Below are 22,659 nucleotides of genomic sequence, written 5' to 3' on the forward strand. Positions count from 1 at the left end.
CTGTATTCCTTTATTATATGCCTTATTTCTATTTATATACCATCAACCAATCATGCACCATCAGACATGCTTAAAGCAATTCGCATGCATATAAAAAATAAAAGCATATACTATATTATTTTAAATAAGTATGCATAAACACAAACAAACAAAGCGTTAAAATAACTTTGTTTTTTCAATAACTAGATTGACTAGTTGTAAGTTGATTAATCAACCTGATTCATGCTTAGTCATTTCAAGAGATTGGATCGTGAGTAACCACCAACTGGTCAGTGAAGCGATAGGTATGGCCCTCAACTGACTAGTCAACAATTTGATAATACTGATATTTATTGCACTTGTATATGAAAAATTGAAAATTGCCACTTTTACACATTTTTTTCTAGGTTATGTTAGAGATTGTTCTCTTTTTACTCTCTAAATCCAAGATGTCAATCTAGATGTACAAGGAATTATACCTCTTTGCTCCCTGGATCTAAAGCATTTAGCATTTCTGCAAGGACATCCATGATACTCCGTACATTTTGAATCTCTATCAGGCTGAAAATGAATATACACATTAAATTTGCATTATAAGTATTAGCATTGTCATAAATACATAATTAGAAAGAAAGGTTTATATTAAAAGCAAATATCAAAATATAATCGGATAAAATCCAACTGAATGATATTAAATGGTTAATAAGTCAACCAAAGAATGGGCTTGCCATTCCAATGATTTTATCTTTTTAATCTTTATGACAGTAAGCAAGTAAGCTAATGCTTATGTTCAACTATCTATTCAATTTCCTTGCAAGGATCCGGTTGCTCCCAATTTTGCAATGAAACAGTGGGTCCCACCCAACATTTACCAACTGCTCTATTATTCATATTAGGTAAGGGTATTCTCTTTCCATCTCATATGTGATGCCAAGGAGAATAGCTGTCATAATTGTACACACCACGCAATTATTGTCAGATTGGAATTTTCTATATTAACTGTCAAGCAAATAAAAAGCCCAAAAAAGCCCGGGTCTATTAGTGTGACACCAAGTTTATGTTTAAGCTGCAACACCTCAGTTTTCTGTGCCCAACATGGCTTGAAACTTCTGCATTAGGTACCACGTTTGGGTGAAAAATGTCTATGACTCTCTGTTGACATGCTCCACAAGTAAACAGTCATCTGAAATATGACTAAAAAAATTTTACAAGAACCTTCCTAAGAAAGTAATTAAAAGTAATATTTGATGATATATATTTCAACCACCTGATTCATATCAACCAAATAGGACAATTGAGTGACAAGACAAAATATCTCAGTTTGATATGGCAATATTTCCATAGTGTTAGATGCCTTTTATTTTTTGAGAAAGGTAAGAACATCGTAACTTAAAAAAATATACAAGTATGGTCCTCTGTACAAAAACATTCCTTTAAGGATCCCCAATATATATATATATATATATATATTCAAAAAGGAGGAAGAAAATCCATCATCACTGAAACAATTAAGAGTAGACAACCAAGCTCTTAACATGTCAACTGCACCATTTGTTACCACCTCCTCTGGATTACACTTTTGCTAAAAAATTCTCCCATTCTTTTCAGACCAGAGTGCCCACAAGACTGCTAGAAGCACAACATCTTAGCAAGCTCTCCCTTTCTTGGACATCCCTTGCACCCTCCACCCAGATAGCAAGGACTTCACTGAAGCAGGAAAGCAACCATAAACACGGATTGTGTTTTTTGTAATGAGCATAGGGAACCTGTGAACCATCTGTTCCTATTCTGCAATTTCTCTTAAATTTTGAGGGTGCTGCAGATCCCCAAATGGCTTTGAAAGGAAAAGATCTGTCTTGCTCTCCCAGCATACTAACATAAAAGGACCTGACTGAGAAGGTAGCTGACTTGGACCATTTCCACAGTCTAACATCTTGTTCACCCTCATTGACTTGCTGACTGTACAATAAGGACAAGAAGTCTGCACCTCCCAGTCAAAAAAAAAAAATCCTTCTAAAAGCTGGATTCCAAGTAAGAGATGTTCCTTCTACCTGAAAGCACTCCGCTACTGTAGCTTCTTTGTTGCAAGCCAAAACAAACAGATGTGGAAATTTGTCATTCAGAGTCAATTCGTCACACCAGGGATCCAGCCGGAATTTTATTCTAGTCCAATTGCCAAGACAATATCTTATGCCTTTCAATAAGTTAGGGAAGACTTTGCATATTCCACTCCAAATTCCACAGCCATAAGACAACCGAGAATCCAAAGCATCCAAACCATTATCACTTACTCCATACTTCTCAGCAATTAGCTCCCTCAACCAGTGTTTTAAAAGCGCAAGGCGCAAAAAGGGTGCATGGGTCAATTTGCTGAGGCGCAAGGCGAGGTGCGTGCCTTTTTGAAGCAAGGCACAAAAATACAAAAAATAAATGCTAAAAATAAAAAAGTCAGAAAATTCAAAAAAATCAAAAAATTAAAAAATATTAACCATAATATTAATAAAAAATATAAACTTAAAATTTTAAATAATGTTTTAAAAAAACTATTATCTAAAATTAAAATACATAACATAAGATGTAAAGCATATTCAAATGATAATTTAAAAATAAAATCAAACATATAAAACATTTTCAAGCATGTAAAACCTCTATTCTTTTTTTTCATTCAATTGCATTACTTCAAGTAGCTAATGTAATGTAAAACATATTACATTCTGATTCTATGAACCGCCTTTGTGCCACGCCCCTCGAGGCAAGCCCAAACAAGTCCACGTTAGGTCTTAAATTCTTAATTTTCACACAAAAAATAATTGCTTTTTAAGAAGACATTTTATTAGGATGAATGAATGAACAACATGACCAAATCGGGGGCTGAGGCACTAGGATGAATGAATGAACCCAGACGCTAGGTTCAAAAGAAGCAAAAAAACGTCAAATTTTCGAAAGGCGTACAGGTGCACCAGGTATGCGCCTTTTGAAAGGGCTGCACCTAGGACCTAGGTGAGGTGCATACCCTGAAATGCACCTCACCTGTATGCATTTTAGGAGCATACCCTGAAAAGGTGCCTCAGGCGTGCCTTTTAAATCATTGCCCTCAACAAGTCAGGGATTTGTACAAAACCTCCATAACCACCTACCAAGAGAGCAATATTGAAACTCTTAACTTTTCTTAACCCATATCCTCCAGGCAATGGGTTTGAAAATAAGTTCCCACCTCACCAAATGAAAATTCTCTTCATCTTTCCAACCTTTCCACAAGAAATACCTCATAGCCTTCTCTAACTTTTCTGCCACCTCCATTGGAATTGGAAATAGAGACAAATAATAATCTGGTAGGCTTGCTAAGACACTAATTACCTCCCTTAGATAGCAAGCCTTCCAAGTTAATAGGCTCTTGTCGACCTTCTCCACGACTGGATCCCAAATGCCTTTTTAAGTACATTTGGAACCTAGAGGTAAACCCAAATAATTGGTTGAGAATTTCCCCACTTGCCAAGAACCTCCAGAAGATCTGATATATTACCTACTTCTCCTATATCCACCATCTCACTCTTTGCCATATTTCAGACCTAAGACCACCTCAAACCAGCAAAGAAGATTAGCATAAAAAACAGGGTGTCGTCTGCGAACTGTAACAAAACGATCTTGGATCCATTACTTTTCACCTCAAACCCTTCCAACAGACCTCCCTCGGTGGCTCTTTCAGTTATTTTGCTTAAGCCCTCCAATACTACAAGGAACAATAAGGGAGATAAAGGATCCCCCTGTCTCAATCCTCATGAGCTCTTGAAATTGCCTCTTGCAAATCTATTGATTTAAATGGAAAATCTAGAGTTAACGTGCAAACTTTGATCCAATTCCTCCACTTCTGTCTGAAATTTACCCTCACCAACATATAATCCATAAAAGCCCAGTTGACAAGATTGTATACCTTTTCCAAGTCAAACTTAATAACTACACCCTGCTTCCCACTCCTTCGCCTTGAGTCAATAAGGTTGTTTGCAATTTGGACATTGTCTTGAATATGTTATTATGCACAAAAGCTCCTTGGTATCTAGAAGTCAGAGAATCCATCACCTTCCTCAATCTTTTGGATAACACTAATTTATACACACTTCCAATCAAGTGGATGGGTCTAAAATCTTTGACCTCTACTGCTCCTTCCTTCTTTGCTATCAACGAAATAAATGCCACATTCAAACTACAAACCAAAGCTACTTTCTCATGGAACACAGCAACAAGCCTCATCCCATTTAATCAGCTCTCAGTACCTTTTTTAGAAAAAGATGGTAAAGCCATCTGGCCCAGGCAATTTCTCTCCTTCCATTTCATCCAATGCCTTCTTGCCTCCAAAAATGTTTTTTCTGTGAATAGATCGGTAAGCCCTAGATTAGTTCTAGGTAAGAAGAAGAAGAAGAAGAAGAAAGAAGAAGGAGAAAGAGAGAAAGAGAAGAAGAATGGTTCGGTCTAGAGAAGAAAAGTCACGCTCTCCTAGCCAACCCACTTGTATATATGTTGTATATAAGCTGGATTACAAAAGACTGAATTATCCCTCATTAAGTATGGGACACATAACTTAAACTTGAGCAGAACAGACTATTCACTCTCAACCAGATAAACAAATGACCAAAATACCCTTGTACTTTCGACTCTAACATTTTCCAAATCAGCTGCCTGTTCCCTAGACAGAGTGCTAAAAGATAAACCATTTAAATTAGGTATCTTTTTGCATGGTTCCCCATAAAGTTGCTTATAGAAGTTGACAGTAAGATTTTCCATATCAATCTCCTCCTCTACCATTCTTCCATTCACTTCCTGCTTCTAATTTGAATTTGCTCTTCTTGTGTTGGCCAATTTATGAAAGAATGAAGTATTGTTGTCACCCACTTTTAGACAACTTATTCTTGATATTTTCTGCCACTTAACTTCTTCTTGGTAAGCTAGGGAATCAAATTCCTTCTTGGCTTCCATCCTCTTCTTCCTTTGTGCTCCATCTAACTTTCCACCTTCCTCTTCCTTATCTATTTCAGCAGTTATTTTTATGCATTATTCTTTGTGGCTATCAACCAATTCTGAGTGCTCCTTTTGCCATATTTTAATCTTACCTTTTAATCATTGCAATTTCTTTTTTTTTTTAAGCAAAGGTAACTTTTATTAAATTAAAACAGGAACAAGTAAATGAGAAAATGTACTACAAGCTAAAGCAGCTGAGGCAGAATTATAGAGGTAAGCAGAAGTCACTATACAGACTTTCCCTAGAAACCCCTGATTTTGCAAGGCTGTCTGCAACAGTGTTTTGCTCCCTAGGAATCCAGACCAGATTTACATTCAATGACTCTAAGATATCTCGAGCTTCAGCTAGCAGATGAGCAAGTCTCCAAGGCCCTCCTTCCTTCTCTCTTAGCCAGGCTATCATATTTGCAGAGTCCCCTTTTATAGTTAAGGAGAAAAATCCCAGCTGTTTAGCAAGCCGAATTCCTGTAATTGCTGACAAGACCTCTGCTTTTGTAGCATCAGCTCTCCCAATCAGACATTAACCCAGCTGATCCCCCTCTCCCCACAGAAGACACCACCAATTCCTGCTTGGCCAGTAGATCCTTGGGCACTACCATCAAAGTGTAGGATCATCCCACCTTCTTCCCTAATAAGGCTTTTGATGATCGATTCAGATCTAGGAGAGGACTGCAGGATGGCTGGAAGGTTACTTTGGAGGTCATTTAGAGACAGACCTTTGAAAACTTCAGAATTAACCACCCAAAGGTTACAGAGGAAAGTTACGTACGAGATTAGGTTTTCCACATTTCTGAATTTGTTTTCAAAGGTTCTGTTGTTCCTTTCTTCCCAAATACCCCAAAGGACTGCATGTGTCACTATACTCTAATATACCTTTCCTCTTTTTCCTAGACCTTTGCCTTTCCACTGCCACAGGAGGTCCACTACCTTCTCAGGGAAAACCCAGCTGTAACCAACTAAGTTTAGGAAGAAACACCAAACCTTCCTAGTGACAGGGCAGTGGAGAAGAATGTGGTTAGCTGTTTCATTACCACCAAGGCAGAGAGGACAGACATGAGGGGAGATACATAAGCTTCCTCTAAGCTTTTTCTGTATTAAATCACAAGTATTTATTTTCTTTAAGCAGGCTTCCCAGACAAAGAAAGAAACTCTGGGGAGAACATGTGGTGTCCAAACGTTCTTAACTGGGAAGGGAGTGATATGATCTTCTGAAACTAGAGCCTTAAAAAAGGAGTTAGTTGAGAACTTTCCGGCAGGATTAAGTTTCCAGATCCTTTGGTCAGGGGAGGTCGGAGAGAGAGTGACTGAGGCTATAGGCCATCGTGGCTTCTTTGGAGCAGGACAGGTTAAAAATTCTAGGGTAGGAGTTTGCAAGGGTGTCCTCTCCCCACCATAAATCAGTCCAGAATTTGGTTCTATTCCCATTTCCCACCCAGTACCTTACAAAATCAATAAAGAGGCCATAAACAGAAGAAATATTCCAAGGGTTAGAGGCTTTAACTCGGTTTGGGTGGACCTTGTTATCCCAACCATTGGCTAACTCGATTTGGGTGGACCTTGTTATCCCAACCATTGGCGTGTCTTCCGTACTTTCTATTGATGATTTTTGTCCACAACGCTTCCATCTCCAAGGGAATCTCCACAACCACTCTCCAAGAAGAGCTAGGTTCCTTTCTTTGATATGTCCTAGCCCCAAACCACCAAGGTTCTTGGGCTTACACACCTCATTTCATGAAACTAGATGACCCTTCTATTTGCTGCCTCCTTCCCATAGGAAATCCCACTGAAGCATCTCAATCTTACTTTTTAATTTGCCCGAGATACTGAAAACTGACAAGTAATAGGTTAGCAAATTGGCAAGGGAAGCCTTGATAAGTTTGAGTCTACCCCCTTTTGACAGGTAGCTTTTCTTCCACGTAGCCAGTCTTCTTTCACATTTTTCTACCACTGGATCCCAAAAAAAATGACTCTTTGGATTCTCACCAAAAGGCATTCCCAAATAGGTGATAGGAAGTTTCTCCAATTTACAAACTGACAGCTCCTTGAACCTTTCCAGAAGAGAGCCATTTACACTTATGCCTACAAATGCTGCTTTAGTTGAAGTTAATTCTAAGCCCAGTCACCAGTTCAAAAATATTTAATACCCTTTTAGGTTGGAGATGTTTTCCCAATCCACCTCCAAGAACAAGATTATGTCATCTGCGTACATCAAGTGAGATATCTGAATTTCTTCCCTACCTACCTCAAACCCTTTCAGCAGGTTTCTCTCCCTTGTTTTTTGAAGTAAATAACTGAAGATATCAGCTAACAAAGTAAAGAGTAGGGGGGAGAGAGGGCACCCTTGTCTCAGGCCCCTGTCTGCATTAAAATAGCCAGTCAGCTTTCCATTTATTAGGATTGGAAACCAAGCAGAACTTATACACCTTCTAATCCACCTCACCCATCTCCTTCCAAAGCCTCTCAATCCAATAAGCAGTCCCAGTCCACTTTATCGTAGGCCTTTTCTAGATCCAACTTGATTACTACCCCTTCCTTGCCACTTTGTCTTCTTTCTTCTACACATTCATTTGCCACAAGTATACTGTCAATAATTTGTCTCCCTTTCACAAAGGCAAATTGGTTGCTTGAAACTAAATCTTTCAGCACCTCCTTTAGTCTAGTTGCCAGAACTTTAGCCACAATTTTGTGTAAACTCCCCACCAAACTGAAGGTCCCCTCTTTCCTTGGAACTAGAGTGATAAAGGTCGAGTTGTTGCCTTTATTCATGACGGACGAAATGTAGAAATCTGAAAACACCTCCAACAGATTAAACTTAATTGTATTCTAACACAACTGAAAGAAAAGGATAGGGAGTCCATCCAGACCAGGAGCTCTATCACCATCCATCTTAAACACTGTTTCCTTAATTTCTTGCTCTTCAAAGCTTCTTTCTAGCCACAATTTTTTGTCCTCCGACAACTTAGGTCCCTCCCAGTTATTCAAAGGTATCCTACAGGACCCATCTTTTGAGTACAAACCTTTGAAAAACTGCTCTGTGGCTTCTGAAATTTCTTGTTTGTCCTCTGTCTCTCTCTGCTCCACTCTCAGCTTTGAGACAGTTTTTCCTTCTTCTCCCTGATGCATAACTATGAAAGAACTTTGAATTATTATCTCATTCCTTCAACCATCTCACTGTTAGACAATGTATGCCCTTAGCTCCAATTAGATTGATGTACAGATACATTTATTGTAAATGAATTAAAGTACATTATTTTCATGTTGATATTGATAGGTTTCTGTGAAATTATCCCTTTAAATTGGACACTTATGAGACTCGTGTTAGTTTAGAATGTTCTCAGCCATTGGATAGACTTGGGGAGTTTATCCTACCAAGGCTGACATTGATGTGCTACCAAACAAGTTGGGGCAGCTTGTCTCAGCTGCTAGGGTTAGACCCAAAGCACATACAGTGTGTGTTTGGTTGAGACACTGAACCCGGACCATTTTCCAGTTATGCCTTGGACCTTGGAGATTGATGGGCAAAACTGAAAAGTTACACATAACCCCTAGACTTGATTATGGTACTGCACTAGGTGTCAAATTGGGTTGCCTTTGATATGCCAATCAGTGAGATCCATTGAGGGTCAAAGCCTGGGTATGTTGGAGCAGTCTGAGAATTCACTTAAGTGGGTGATCATAGTGATAGGATCGGCCTCTTTGTCGAACAAAGTGAATGATAAGGTTTACACTCTCTCTAATGGAAACCTAAACTATCGACAATGGATTTCAACTGTGTTTTAGATTTGTTTTTGCAAAATATATTTATGAAAAGTGTTTTGCAAAAGGTTTTATTCTCGGGATCCATCTGAGTAGAGAGTGTGACACTGCACCCTGTAGCTAGGGGAGAGGTCCTTCCCTGTCGGGCAGTGTTTAATCATTATGGGCCCAGAGGTTAAGTGTAAGATATCATTACAGGGCTGATTGCTTGATGGGCTTTATCTTACTTAAGTCCATTATCCTTGGGTCTTCATAGGATGGTTGAATTCAAGGATCATTTAAGTGTAAATGTTGGGCCCATTTTGAGCCCATAGGATGTGCTCAGGGGTTCACTGTGTTTAGTAGTGAATTTGGCCAAGCTTTTTCACAGAAGCTAGGCCAAACCCATGTGGACTTATGTAACGTCATTGTGGGGTCCCACACCATACAAATCAAGCCTAAGTTGGCCATGAAACACCCTTGGGTCGTGAGCATTATAGCTAATGGGCCTAAAGCCCATAATTAATATGAATAGTTAAGCTGTCAAATGACAACTTAAGTTGTCATGTGACATGGGGTGAATATGGGTTTGGAGATGCATATGTAGCACCCATCCTCTTAAGAGGATAATGCTTATCTCTTGATAGAGTCCAGATCCAAATTAGATTTGGATAAGCTCCTAATTTGATTAGAAGAAGTGCTCCATAAAGAGATAAAAGAAGAAGAGGGTGAACTAGACTAAGAGACTTCTCAATTATGCTCTCTCTCTCTTCTTCTTCCTCTGATTTTTGCAAGAAAAATTCAAAGAAAATCCGTGCTCACCTCCCCAGTTCGATTCAAGCAGTTGGATTGCAGTTTTGCTGAAAAATGCGTTGTTGAACCGACTTCAATATCATGTTGCGCCATTTTCAGTGGAGGCTGGTTTTAGGTCCGGTTTGGGCATGAACTTCCACCTTGGGATCTGAGTTTGTGGTATCTGTATCAGGTATACATCTCCCTCTTTGGTTGGTTTCAAATCTGGTCTGGTTCAATGCAAGACTGATCCTTTAAAAATGCAGTTTTTCGAAACATAGGGAATTCGATTCCCAAAAGGATTAGGAAATTTTTGAAATTTCGCCCAGGCATGTAGCATGGTTCGGCCATCCATATGATGGATCCTAACCCTTCCTTCACTCACTCGAGATCTTGGTCTCCAAAAGATTTCTTCCCTTCTTATAAGCTTGTCCCAATCCTTTTTAAGAGTTTCTCTTCTGCTTCCACCCTCCTCATCCAAAGTTCCTAGTTGCTCTCTTTGGTCCAGATCATCTAGCTCTTGAGTTAGTTTATTTTTGTCTTCCACAAACTTTTTAAACTCCTCTTTACCCCACACTTTTAGCTTCCCTTTTAAGTTTTTTAACTTCTACTGAATCCTAAATCCTGCCTATCCACTTTGCATTCCTTCCACCATTCAGAAACTTTTGTTGGAAGTCATTGTGAGTAGTCCACATCTTTTCAGATTGAACGATGCCTTTAGACTAGGTAAAGGAGCCGTTGCTTAGAGGGAGACTAGGTAAAGGAGCACACTCCCGCATATTAGACTAGGTAAAGGAGCCGTTGCTTAGAGGGAGACTAGGTAAAGGAGCACACTCCCGCATATTAGACTAGGTAAAGGAGCCGTTGCTTAGAGGGAGGTCTTTAAGATTGTGTCTAGCAATAGAGTTCGAGAACTCCTTCATGCAATACCTCGTGACATTAAAGTCACCACCAACACACCAAGGCAGGTCCTCCGATTCATGCATAGAATCCAGTTCCTCCCATAATCTTCCTCTCTGTGGTGGAGAATTAGGCCCATACACCCCTGTCAGAATCCAATTGCTACCGTCGGAAATGTTTGTGAACAGGATAGAAATAGAAAACTCCCCTTTGTCTACTTCTAATCCAATAACCGCCTCTTCTTTCCAAACAATAAGAATTCCACCTGCTGTTTCCATTGCTGGGAGATTTGCCCATTTTCTTCCTCTGATTCCCCAAATTGCTTTAATTAACCTTCTGTTAAATGACTTCTTTCTTTGTTTCTTGTAAAATTACTATGTTTGGGTTTTCCTTCCTTAGGTGTATCCTTAACCAAGCTTCTCTATATAATACCCCCGGCCCCCTTACTTTCCAACTCAAGATCTTCATGGTTTATGTACGACTGCCTTTCCCTTAACCTTTTATCAATACTGATTTCAGGTCCTACTCCCTGGTCGACAAAACCCCATTGAAGTCTTTTGAGCACTCTGTTTGTCCCTTTCTTCCCTCCTACTTCCGATTTTTTTCCTTTACCACTTCCCTTCATTTCTCTCTGCTGCTTCGAGCCTGGCCCACTGTTCTCTTTGTCGTTGATTATCTTGCAGCTCTCTGCAAATTGAGTGGCTCCTTGATCGCAGAGACTTTCCGACAGTTGGGATAGAATGACACCTCACCTGAAACACAGGAAACAAGGGGATTGGAGTAAGGCTCAGAGGTAGAGAAACCAGGAGAAGAAATAGTTAAAGTGTGACAAACTATGGGGTCAATCAGAAAGCTTGGAAGGGTGTTTGCTGCAAGTTCCAGCTTTCCTCCTTTCCCTTGGTGTCTGTCTTCAGATTGACTGTAATATGGATTGACCAGCTGCATTAGCTTCAAAATGTCCACACTTCCCCAATTTCCGCTGTTCTTGAACAATACTTGAACTCCTTCTAGAGCTACCTCCTGACCATTGACATCTGCTTTGGTTTCGTACGAACTCAACTCTGAATCAGTCTCCACCTCCAACTCTCCCCTCTCCGAACTCGAGCTCCCTAAAGTTAATGGCGTGGGAAGGCGATTAAACCCCCCCCCCCCCCCCAACTTCTCCTCTACTAGAGAGAGGTGTTTTAGGAAAGCCTTCTCCAAAGAGTAGAGGGGTAGTAGGGGGCTGTCAATCTCGTCAACTTGAACAAAATGGGCTTTTGTCTTTATTCGGCCCAAACTCTCAGGTCTGTCAGGAACTAGAAAAGAGGTCGGGTCGGGTTTTGTTGGGATTGCCCGTTTGCTTCCAGCTTTCTCTCTCATTGAACAACATTTTGCTTAAAATTTAAATTTTGAGTGGACCTTCCTTTTCTTCCCCAAGCTTCCTCCACGTTACTGCCAAACTTCCTAAAACAGTTACTGCGCTTGGCTTTGCTTCTTCCCAACGTAATCTCTTCTGTTGCAAGTTGGTTGTGCACTCCACGCAAGTTCACCTGGTTAGTAGTTGTGTGACCCTCCTTGACTTGCCACATGTGCTGGGCTCGGGTTGGTGAGTTGACTCAGTCTCTGTTGAGAATGGGAACTACTCGAGGTATCACGAACACTCCTCTCCCTTTCACCCTAATCCTGACAAATCAAAGCTCCTGGAAATCTCTCTAGATTGTCAATAACCTCCAGTCCCCCACAGAGACTTCCTATTAGGTTAAACGTCTCCATTGTCCAAAGATGAAAGGGGAGGCCGTGCATCACTATCCAACCGTCAAAACTCAGATTTGTGAGGTTTTCATTCACTTTCGGCCACCACCGGTCAATCAACACCTTCTTCCTATACACAAACACTGATCCCAACCCCGCCCACTTGCTGACTGTCTCCTCCGATGGGGCAAGCCCACCGCCTTGTTTGTTTCAAAGGGTTTCAGAGTTAACAATGTCGGGGAATGCAGGTTCGCTGAGATGCCAAGTTCCACGTCTCTCCAACTTACGTCCTATGGCTTGGTGCATACAAATCTTCCAATTTCCAAATGGACCAAGTCTATGGACCAGGAATATGAAAGCTCTTCCTCCAACCACCGTCACTCTGCTTTTTCCTTTCTCTAAGCCTGGAAATTCCTCTGTCGAGGGGGGAACAACTTCTGGTCTTTCTTTTCTGGCAAGAAACAAACTCAAAGTTTTTGACATTGTTTCCCACCCTAAAGTGTTAGCTTCTTCTGGAATACAAATGTTTCTTGTTCTTCTCGCTCCTTCCCAAAGGCTTAACCTTATGTATCTTCCCCATCTATTTTCAGCAACTGAAAATGAGAGTATCCTTCCCCTGTCCGCTCATCTTAATGGTTCAAAAAGTCTATTGTGGTTTTCTAGTAATTCTTCCAAAGCACCTACAATCCAGCTTACCTCATCTTCTTTAAGAACGATTCTGGATCATGCCCCTTTTCCCCTCTCTATAATCACCAACACCCCATCCCCGAGAGATCGGCTTGTATCAAGTTCGAATGTTTTGGAGCCAATGGCAATACACCTCCTTTGACCTTTTAACACCATTTGGAACCAATGCCAGAACAGACTATCCTTGCAGCGGTGGACACCATCCCAGTTTGTGCGAGTAGCTGGACTTCCATTTCATCAAGGATGAAAGACTATCCTTGCAATTTCTTGAATAATACAAAGCTTGTCGAGCCTTCAAATTGCACCTCATTTTACCAGTTCCTAATTTTCCAATCCATCTCTTCTTCTAGCCAGCAATGTTCCAGATAGAAGGGGCTGGGTTTTCTGGATATCTCTCGTGTCCAGCAAGAGGGGCATGTGGTCTGATAACACCTTGGAAGGTGCTTCCTGAGACGTCTTAGGGAAAAGCTCCTCCCATTCATTTGATATTAAGAATCTATCCAGCTGCACTAGAGCAATTTGAAGGCTCTAGTCCAAGTATACTTAGCACCGTGAACAGGTCTAGAGCAATCTATCCAGCTGGCCCATGAACAGGTCTAGTCCAAGTATACTCAGCACCAGGCAACAGAAGATCAATCAACTCCCACTTTTGGATGAACTCAGAAAAATAAGCGGATATCTCTCAACCTCCTAACACCACTTGCCTTCAAGCAAACCAACTATAGAGTCAAAGTCACCCCCAATAACCCAAGGCTTCATTCCATCTACTTCTAACTTCGCTCAGTTCCTCCCAGAAGTTCTGTTTCAGTGAATTCTCTATTGGTCCATATACCGTAGTGACCAACACAAAATTGTCTGAAGACAAACACTTCAACAAATGATTGCTACCCCCTCCAAACAGTATTGATTGTTGGAAGCGAGAGCCAATCATAGGGCTTAAAACCCCAAATGCTCCTCACTATTCTGAAGTTTAAATTCTGTATTTTTGTTCCATGAAGCATCAAAATATCTACCCTTTAATTCTTCAAAAAATTCCCTGCCACTAATCTCTTTCTTCCTGATCCCAAACCCCTAATGTTCCAAGTAACTAAATGGATGCGATCCATGGCTGTCATCTGCATTGGTTTCTATTACCTCAGTTTGTACTTCTAGCCCCATCGTTCAAACCCCAAGCCAACCATAGTAGCTCCTTAGCTTGTCTTTTTCCACCAGACACCTTTTTTCTTTTGCCACCAACAAAGCCTCCGTTTCCTCCTCTGAATCTTTAATAGAAACCCCCTAAGACCCAGGAAAGGGTATTCTATTTGCCAAGCATGGTCATATGAAACTTGAAACCTACACCGATGCTGACTGAGTCGGAAACATTGATGACAGAAGATCTACTTCTGGGTATTGCAGCTTGGTGGTTGGTAATGTTGTTTCTTAGAGAAGTAAGAAACAGTCGGTTGTTGCTCGGTCTTCTACTGAAGCAGAATACATGGCCATAGCACATGGAGTTTCTGAATTATTATGGATAAAATCTTTGATGGAAGAATTTAGAGTTGAATATGACAAACCAATGATGTTGTACTATGATAATCAGGCTACCATCAACATTGCTCACAACTCAGTGCAACATGATAGAACCAAGCATATTAAAGTTGATCGACACTTCATTAGGGAAAGGGTCTCTTCGAGTGAAGTGTGTCTTTCTTTCATCACATCTGAAGGACAGTTGGTAGATTTCCTCACCAAAGGCATTCCCAAGGCAAAACTTCAGCATGATACTAGCAAACTTGGCATGATTGACATCTATGCTCAGCTTGAGGGGGAGTGTAGAGAAGATGGGCCGAATGGCCCATAGGTTGTTTATTCTTTTTTGTTATTTATGTTTTTCTGTAATGGGCCTTATTCTGGGCCCATCCTGTCTATATTAAGTTCTTTGTAAATTCTTGCCCAACTAAGGGCCTCCTTGTAATTATTCAAATATATCTTAATAAAATAGTGTTAGGGTGCTAAGAGAGAGTAGGTTCGAAACTCTCATTTTCAAACCCTCATTGTCGAACTCTCAGCTCTCCTCTCTTCAGTTTTCTTCAGGAATCTCTTACAAGAAATTGGATTTCACATGGATAAACCTATGAGATTGTACTGTGACAACCAAACTGCACTCCATATCTCATCCAACCCTGCCTTTCATGAAAGAACAAAGCACATAGAGATTGATTGTCACTTTGTGAGGGAGAAGGTCCTTACTGAAGAGATAAATACAGAACATGTGGACTCTAATGACCAGTGGGCAGATTTGTTTACAAAAGCTCTAAGCTCAAGGAAAGTGAACTATCTATGTAACAAGCTGGGATTATATGACATATATTCTCCAGCTTGAGGGGGAGTGTTAAAGTGTGCCAAATAAGGGTGGTTTAGTCTTCTTATGCTTGTTAAGTAGCTGCTTATGTGGCAGTGTTATTAGAGTCACTCTGCCCCACACTTAAGTAAGGGCATTTTTGTCTTTGTAAAGATCGTTAGAACCTAATGAAGATTAAGGGGGTCGACTGTAGGGGTAATCCAACAGATTTCGACAAACCCTTATTTTCTTTCTTCTCCTTCTCTTCTTCTTCCTCTTCTCCTTCATTCTCTTCCTGGTTCGGACTACTGTAGCAGCATTCGAAACAGTCTCCATATAGTCCACCCCATACAACTGTGAGTAACCTTTAGCAACAAGTATGGCCTTCAGATGCTCCACACTACCATCCGAAAAGTATTTAACAGTATACACCCATTTACAATCCACGACATGCTTACCGAAAGGAAGAGTAGTGAGCTCCCACATTTGAGTATGCTGAAGGGCAAAGAATTCCTCCTCCATTGTCTGCCGCCACCCAAGTGAGCTAAGAGCCTCTTGGGCATTCTTAGGTATAGAAATAGATGACAACAGTGAAACAAACTGGCGGTGTGAAGCAGAAAGGCGAGAGACTAAAACAAAATTGGAAATGGGATGGAGGGTAAAACTATGTTTACCTTTCCGTAAAGCAATGGGAAGATCAAGTCCTGAAGGCTTTGGGACAGGAGCAACAACAAGATCCGCAGACAAGGTAGAAGCTGGGGGAGGAGCCGGTGTCTGTCGATGAGTATACACGTGCCAGATCGGTGGTCGTTCAGTAGGGATCTGCACCGGAGGAGGTGAAGGGTCAACCCCAACTGGAACAACCGGAACAAGATCACAGACTGGAAGAGGAAGAGGAAGCAAAGGTGGAGACACCGATGCTTCAGGTCCCGAGAAGAAGGGGACAAACTCAAAAAAGGTGACATCATGACAGACATAGTACTTCCGAGTAATGGGATTGTAACACTTATACCCTTTTTGAGTCTGAAAGTAACCAAGAAAGACACACTTAATAGAGCGTGCATCCAGCTTGTCTATCCCAAGACTCATATTGTGAACAAAGCACACACAGCCAAAGATGTGGGGTGTTAATGGAAAGGGAGACAAGGTGGGGAACAAAATAGAAAAGGGAGACCGACCATGAAGAATGAAGGAAGGCATCCGATTAATAAGGAAACGTGCAGTAAGTACATCACTCCAAAATCGTTTAGGAACACTCGTATGATGAGGAATAGACCGAGTAGTTTCAAGGAGATGACGGTTCTTTCGTTCAGCCACCCCATTTTGTTGAGGAGTGGATGCACATGAAGTTTGATAAATGATGCCATGTTGTTCTAAATACTGTTGAAAGGAAGTAAGAAAGTATTCACGACTGAACGAAGAACTTTGATTGGAACACCAAATTGTGTACGTATTTAAGCATGGAATTTTTGAAAAATGGAAAATAATTCACTCATTTCTTTCATTAAATAAATCCATGTCATCCTTGAACAATCATCAATAAAAGTGACAAAATACTTGTAACCATTAATAAGTCTATTTTAATCGGACCCCAAACATCTGAATGAACCAAAGCAAAAGGACTCAACATACGACTATCAACTCTAGGATTGAAGGGAACCCGACGATGTTTCCCATACTGACACGACTCACATTGTAAAGACAACAAATGACTCAAAGATGGAACCAGTATCTTGAATGCCTTGAGAGATGGATGTCCTAGTCGACAATGCCACTGTAGAGGAGTGAGTGAAGTCTGAAGTGCAACTGACGATCCACCACCGTCAAGGTAATACAATCCACCAGCCTCATGCCCCCCACCAATCTTCTTCCTTGTCTTGAGATCCTGAAAAACACAAAAGGGAAAAATGTAATAGAGCAATTAAGAGTCTTGGTTAATTTACTAACAAACATAAGATTCAATGGAAACTTAGGGACATATAGAACAGATGATAAAGAAAGAGAAGTCGTGTCAACATTACCAACACCACAAATGGGAGAAGAGGATCCGTTGGCAAGATGTGGAAGTTTCAGAGAGGGAAGAGAACACACCTGGAGTCCTGGTCATGTGATCAGAGGCTCCAGAGTCAATAATCCAAGGAGAGGGTTTGGATGCCAGACAAGCTATACTTGAGTGGGCAAGGGTGGCTGCAGTATGCTGTGAAGTAGCCTGGAGGAACCTCTCATACTCATTGCGTGATACACTCACCATCTCCTTCTCGGAAACAGATGTAGATGTGGAAGGTGTTAGATCTGCCTGTTGGTTATCACTAACATCAACCCCACCAGCTACTGCATGATTAGCCCATGTAGAAGGAGGGCCACAAAGATCATAACAGAAATTCACCAAATGTTCGTCCCTGCCACAATGGGTACAATTCCTTGTAGAGTCACTTTTTCCTTTACCATGACCTCCCCCAAGTCACGGCCAAATACGGAACCACCACAACCTCCTCGGGAGGCATGTCCTCCCCCTCTAGTACCACGTCCACCTCCTTTGGCTATTACAAATGCTGATCTGTCAGACTGTGTGGGATTCTCTGTAGATCCCAAAGAAATTCTACGAAGTCGTGCAAAAACTTCCTCAAGTGTAGGAAGCGTAGAGCCTTCCAATTTTTGGGCCCTAACTGGTTCATATTCTGATTTCAACCCCACTAAGAACCTAGTGACATCTAGTTGTTCCCTCTGTTGTTGTTGAACCTTAACATCTGGAGTGAGGGGATGATAGACATTGAGTTCATTTCTGAGGTTCTTCATACTGGCATAGTACTCTTCTAGGGTTTTATTCCCTTGCTGTAGATCAAAATACTCCTGATAGAGCTAATATACCCTTGTAGTATTATCCTGCCCAAAATAAAGCTTCTTGGCATGTTCCCATATGTCCTTAGCTGTATCTAAGAACATAAAGTTGGTACTTATTTTGGGTTCTATACTATTCCATAACCATGTCATGATTTGGGCATCTTCCTGTTCCCAGTCATCAAACCCTGGAGAGTTAGTTGATGGTTTATCTTCCTTCACGTGTTTCACTTTCCTCTTTGCCTTGAGGAAAACTTCCACTGACTTGGCCCATGGCACATAATTCTCACCATTAAGTTTAATGGAGATCATCTGCACACCCAAATAATCGGAGGGGATCATCACACGGTTTCTGATCACTAGAACCATCTCCCGTTGCTGTCATTATGTCTCCCCCACTGCTGTCTCTAATCCTGAACTCTCAGTCACCAACCGAATACTACAACAGCCAAGGCAACACTACAGCAGTCTCTAAACTCAGGTGATAGGTTCACAACAAGTCACAATCAGTCACCACTGTGTACAAACTACACCTTGGTGGAGAGCTTCAGTCGACCATACACTTATTTCTGGAGTTATTTTCTTGAAAGGCAATCAAGCTCTGAGAAGAGAAAGAGAGGCCGAAATGTTCTCAGACCTAGGTCGAGTCTGTGTTCTCCATTTGCAGTCCAGAGAGAAGAAAAATAAGTCATGAACAGAAAGGAACAGCAGTCACGAGCAGAGATTTAAAGAGCAACGTCCTGCTCTGATACCATGTTATCTCAGTGGCTTCAGCAGTTCGAACCAGAGGAAGAAGAAGAAGAAGAAGAAAAGGAACAGTCGAATCTGATAGCATAAACCCTATTAGTCGACCCTAATATGAAATAGCCTCTAATTAGTTGTACAAAGACTAAACTGCCCCCCACTTAAGTATGGGACAGGAAGTCTCTATTAAAACTGCCACATAAGTACATAACAGAAATAAAATGACTAATCTACCCTTATTCGGCTAGCTCTAATATCATGGTTACTGATAACAAAAAAAAAAAGGTTCTATTACTCCAGTAAACCAGTTTGAGTATCATATGTAGTGATAAATTTCCTACATCAAATACTTGTACACAGCAAAGAAAGGGAACATCATTGACAGTCTAGTATAAGACTAAGAGAAATATTTATGCAGGTGAGGCATACCACTGTCTTTATAGAACATAGTTATTACTAAGTTGCTCGCAATAAGAATAAATGGGTGTACCTCAATGTTGGAAACTCAGAATCTGCAGAAGACTCAGGCGCCTCATGCTGATGGTCAGATTTACGCATATTTTGAGGATAAGATGACAGTGGCCGTGTTTGCGGAGGACCTGGATGTGTTAATGCAGGTGTAGCCTTCTCATATTTCTGAGGAAATACTGCTCCAGCACGCTGCAATGTAAAGATATGTAATATTTTACACTTCAAAAGAAATAGCAGTAACCCTGTTTCTCTTTGGCAATAATTTAAACTCAGAACTCATTCAGTAAGCTACCAATCCAAGGTTAAAGTCATGAATCAACTGAGTTACAGGTGAGTTAATTTGGAAGTCTAATGTGAAGGATGTTTTAGCTTTTAGGGTTTGCATAGAATTTTAAGGCAAGAGGCATTCACTGGCCTTATTTTTGTTTTATACAAACACATTCACACGAGCAAATACACCCTTGTGTGTGTGTGTGTGTGTGTTTTCACTGTTTGAGAGAAGTGCAAGTACCTGGTTAGCAATCATGAAAAAGGAAGTGGAGAGGACTGTCATGCAATAAAACCCTAAGGTAAATTCTCTTTTTCAGATTATTTGACCAAGTTGGATTGCCAATATTCCAATTTTCTTGGACAATTTGGAGTTTGTGTAGCCCTTCGTTTCTTGATGTTTCAGCTTACAAAGCCAGACACATCTCAACCAGGGGATATATTTGCATTGTGTCCCAGAACTGAAGGCAGTAATAAAGATAAAAATTTTCTCGAGTATCATTCCCTTCGATGTATGCTGGGATATTTGGGGAGAAAACAGGTGGACCTTTAGAGATAAAGTAGAATCAAGGAATAAATTAGGTTGTGTTTAAGTTTTTGCTTTTGTGCTTTACAGAGAATAAAAGCATGAATTTGCAATTTGGTAAATATTGATTTCAATACAAGCTTTTGGAAGTAAAAGCATCAATAAGCATTTAGTTGCAATGTATTGCTTTACCACGTGTGACATGAAAACCTTCACATGTCAACCTATAATCTGTGCCTTGTTTATCATGCCACATGGCAAACCCACACATCTTTGAAGGGCCTACCCCTTTAAGCTGCCACGTGGTTCACAAAATAGTTGTTAAAGATGATCATGTCATTGATATGTTGCACAAATTAATGCCACATCGCACATTTTTTGCCTTGTGGCATAAAAGTGCCACGTGGAAACTCTAAAGGCCTGGCATAAAAGTGTCATGTCTTCATATATATGGCATGTTGGAAGGCTTCACAAGCTCACGGATTCTACATTTTGTAAAAAAAAAGAAAAAATGACCTGAGCCGCGTAGTTGAGGCACAAAGCGTTCTATTTGCTTTTGATGTTTTTGCTTCAATAAACACACATTACCAAACTCCAAAGAAGTTCTTTGCTACACAAAGCATGAAAGTACTTCCAAAAAACTTATCCAAGCACCACCTTAGGCTCCATTTGGAAAAGCTTTTGCTTTTGGGCTTTGGGCTGTGGGAAGCAAAAAATGAGCCAAAAAGTGTTTAGAATGTTTGGTAAGAGTTGCTTTTTATAAAACACAATAATCTAAAGCCAAAAACACATTTAAACCCCAAAGCACAAAGCCTAAAATTGGAGCTTTAAAAGCACAAATCATGAAGCTTATACAAACACAATTTTAGTTGATGACATTGGGCTGTTGGTCATGGACAGAGCATTAGCACATCCAGAGTTGAAAGAGTTGAAGAGAGAGGATTTGTGGTCTTTTGGAGACATAGGATATTTTTAATAGAGTATTTAATAGTTTTATGGCACTGGCATTTTCTGAAAGCTGGAATCAGTGTTTTAAAAGGCGTGGGGGATGTACACTTGGAGGCACACCTCCAGGTGAGGCGCCCCCAAAATGCCCTAAGGCGTATGCTAGAGTGTTGATGCCTCTAAAGCATAGACCTCAGGTGCAAGAGGCGTACGCCTCATCTGCTTCGACAAGACCCCTTTCAACTAGTGCCATGCATATTCATTTTTCTTAGTATAAGACATCTTTCATAAAAAAAAAAGATGGAACCCTCCCTCTTCTTCCTCGCCCCCATCCTCTTAAGGAGGCTTATGCCTCTTACATTCTGAATTGCACCTCATACCTCCAGGTAGTGGAACACCTCCCATCATGCTTCTGTGTTTTAAAGCATTGACTGGAATGATGTATCTCATTGTGGTGAAAACTCTATCAAAAAATACAATCCCTTTTTTTAATAAAATTTTCTGTTTAGTACCAAAAAATTTCTTGGACAATTAGTCAATCTAATCGGTGGTCTGAAATTTGCAAACTTTGACTGGGATCTAGCTGATTCACCTCTGCAACCAGCTTAATCCAAATTAGGGTATCACCAAATTTTAAAACTTTGCTTTTGCGTCAGTAACTGTTAACTTGTATTGTTAAAAAAATGTAAACAATATACAACTAAATACGGAGGATCAAATTAGCCAGCACGGTTATTTTCTGACTATAGCACCCATGCAAAACTTGCATCATTGGCTAAAAACACTAGCTTCCCTAATCTAATGACCTAGGTATCATGGTCCAGCTACCACATCCTTCAGCCAGAGTCTTTTAACCTCCTTCCTCAACCAGATTATTACATGCCACCGAACCTTTGTTTTTTTTTTGATAAAAGTAACAATTTCATTAAAAACAAAGCACAGGGTACATGATGATATGTACAACTGCAACAAAGACTCGCCAATGAAATTACAAGGGTAACATGCAGCCACTAAACAGAGAATCCCTATGGATCCCTGATTTTGTTAGACCATCGGCCACAGAGTTTAGTTCCCTAGGGATCCATCTAATCCTTACAGTCGTCCAAGCCATTATATCTCTAGCTTCATCCAGGTAGTGTATTAGATGCCAAGGGCCACTGTCCTCCCCTAGCCATTTTAATGGTGTTTACAGAATCTCCTTCAATGGTTGAGAAGGAAAGTCCCAAATTCTTAGCAATTCTGAGACTTGTTAAGGCAGCCACCATCTCAGCTTTTGTAGAGTCTGCAACCCCTAATGGGCCATTGAAAGCCCACCAAATATTCCTTCTTCCTCCCTAATAACACCTCCAATCCCAGCTTCCCCTGGCACTCCCATCGAAATGTCCACCAAATTCCTTTGTAAGTCTGAAAGGGTAACCTAGTTAAAGATCTCAGAACCTGTCATCCAAAGGTTACATAAAAAGGCTATGTAGGAAATGAGAACTTCAGTGGTTCTTTTCTTGTTTTCAAAAATTCTATTGTTTCTTTCTTCCCAAGCTCCCCATAGCACTGCATGGGTCAGAGTGCATCAGTAGGCTTTCCCTCTCTGGTCCAAACCCCTACCATGCCATCTATACCAGAGGCGCTGACACCTCTGAGGCATACGCCTCTTGCGCTTTTTTCATGAGGCATGCTAGAGGCGTACGCCTCATGCACATCTGATATA

General features: G+C 40.7%; 1 protein-coding gene across 1 annotated transcript in view; it reads right to left on the reverse strand.

Annotated features, from left to right (window-relative positions):
- LOC148869124 (TOM1-like protein 9) overlaps positions 1-22,659 on the reverse strand; it is a 42,706-nt gene that overhangs the window by 6,778 nt on the left and 13,269 nt on the right. The window contains exons 4-5 of the mRNA XM_088967236.1: positions 19,236-19,405; positions 459-540 (exon numbers count right to left, since the gene is read on the reverse strand). Coding sequence (XP_088823362.1) covers positions 459-540; positions 19,236-19,405 — 252 coding nt within the window. The remainder of the gene's footprint in view (positions 1-458; positions 541-19,235; positions 19,406-22,659) is intronic.

This window comes from Nelumbo lutea, chromosome 2 (genome assembly GCF_056320005.1).
Source record: "Nelumbo lutea isolate HS-2025 chromosome 2, American lotus-T2T, whole genome shotgun sequence".
NCBI lineage: Eukaryota > Viridiplantae > Streptophyta > Magnoliopsida > Proteales > Nelumbonaceae > Nelumbo > Nelumbo lutea.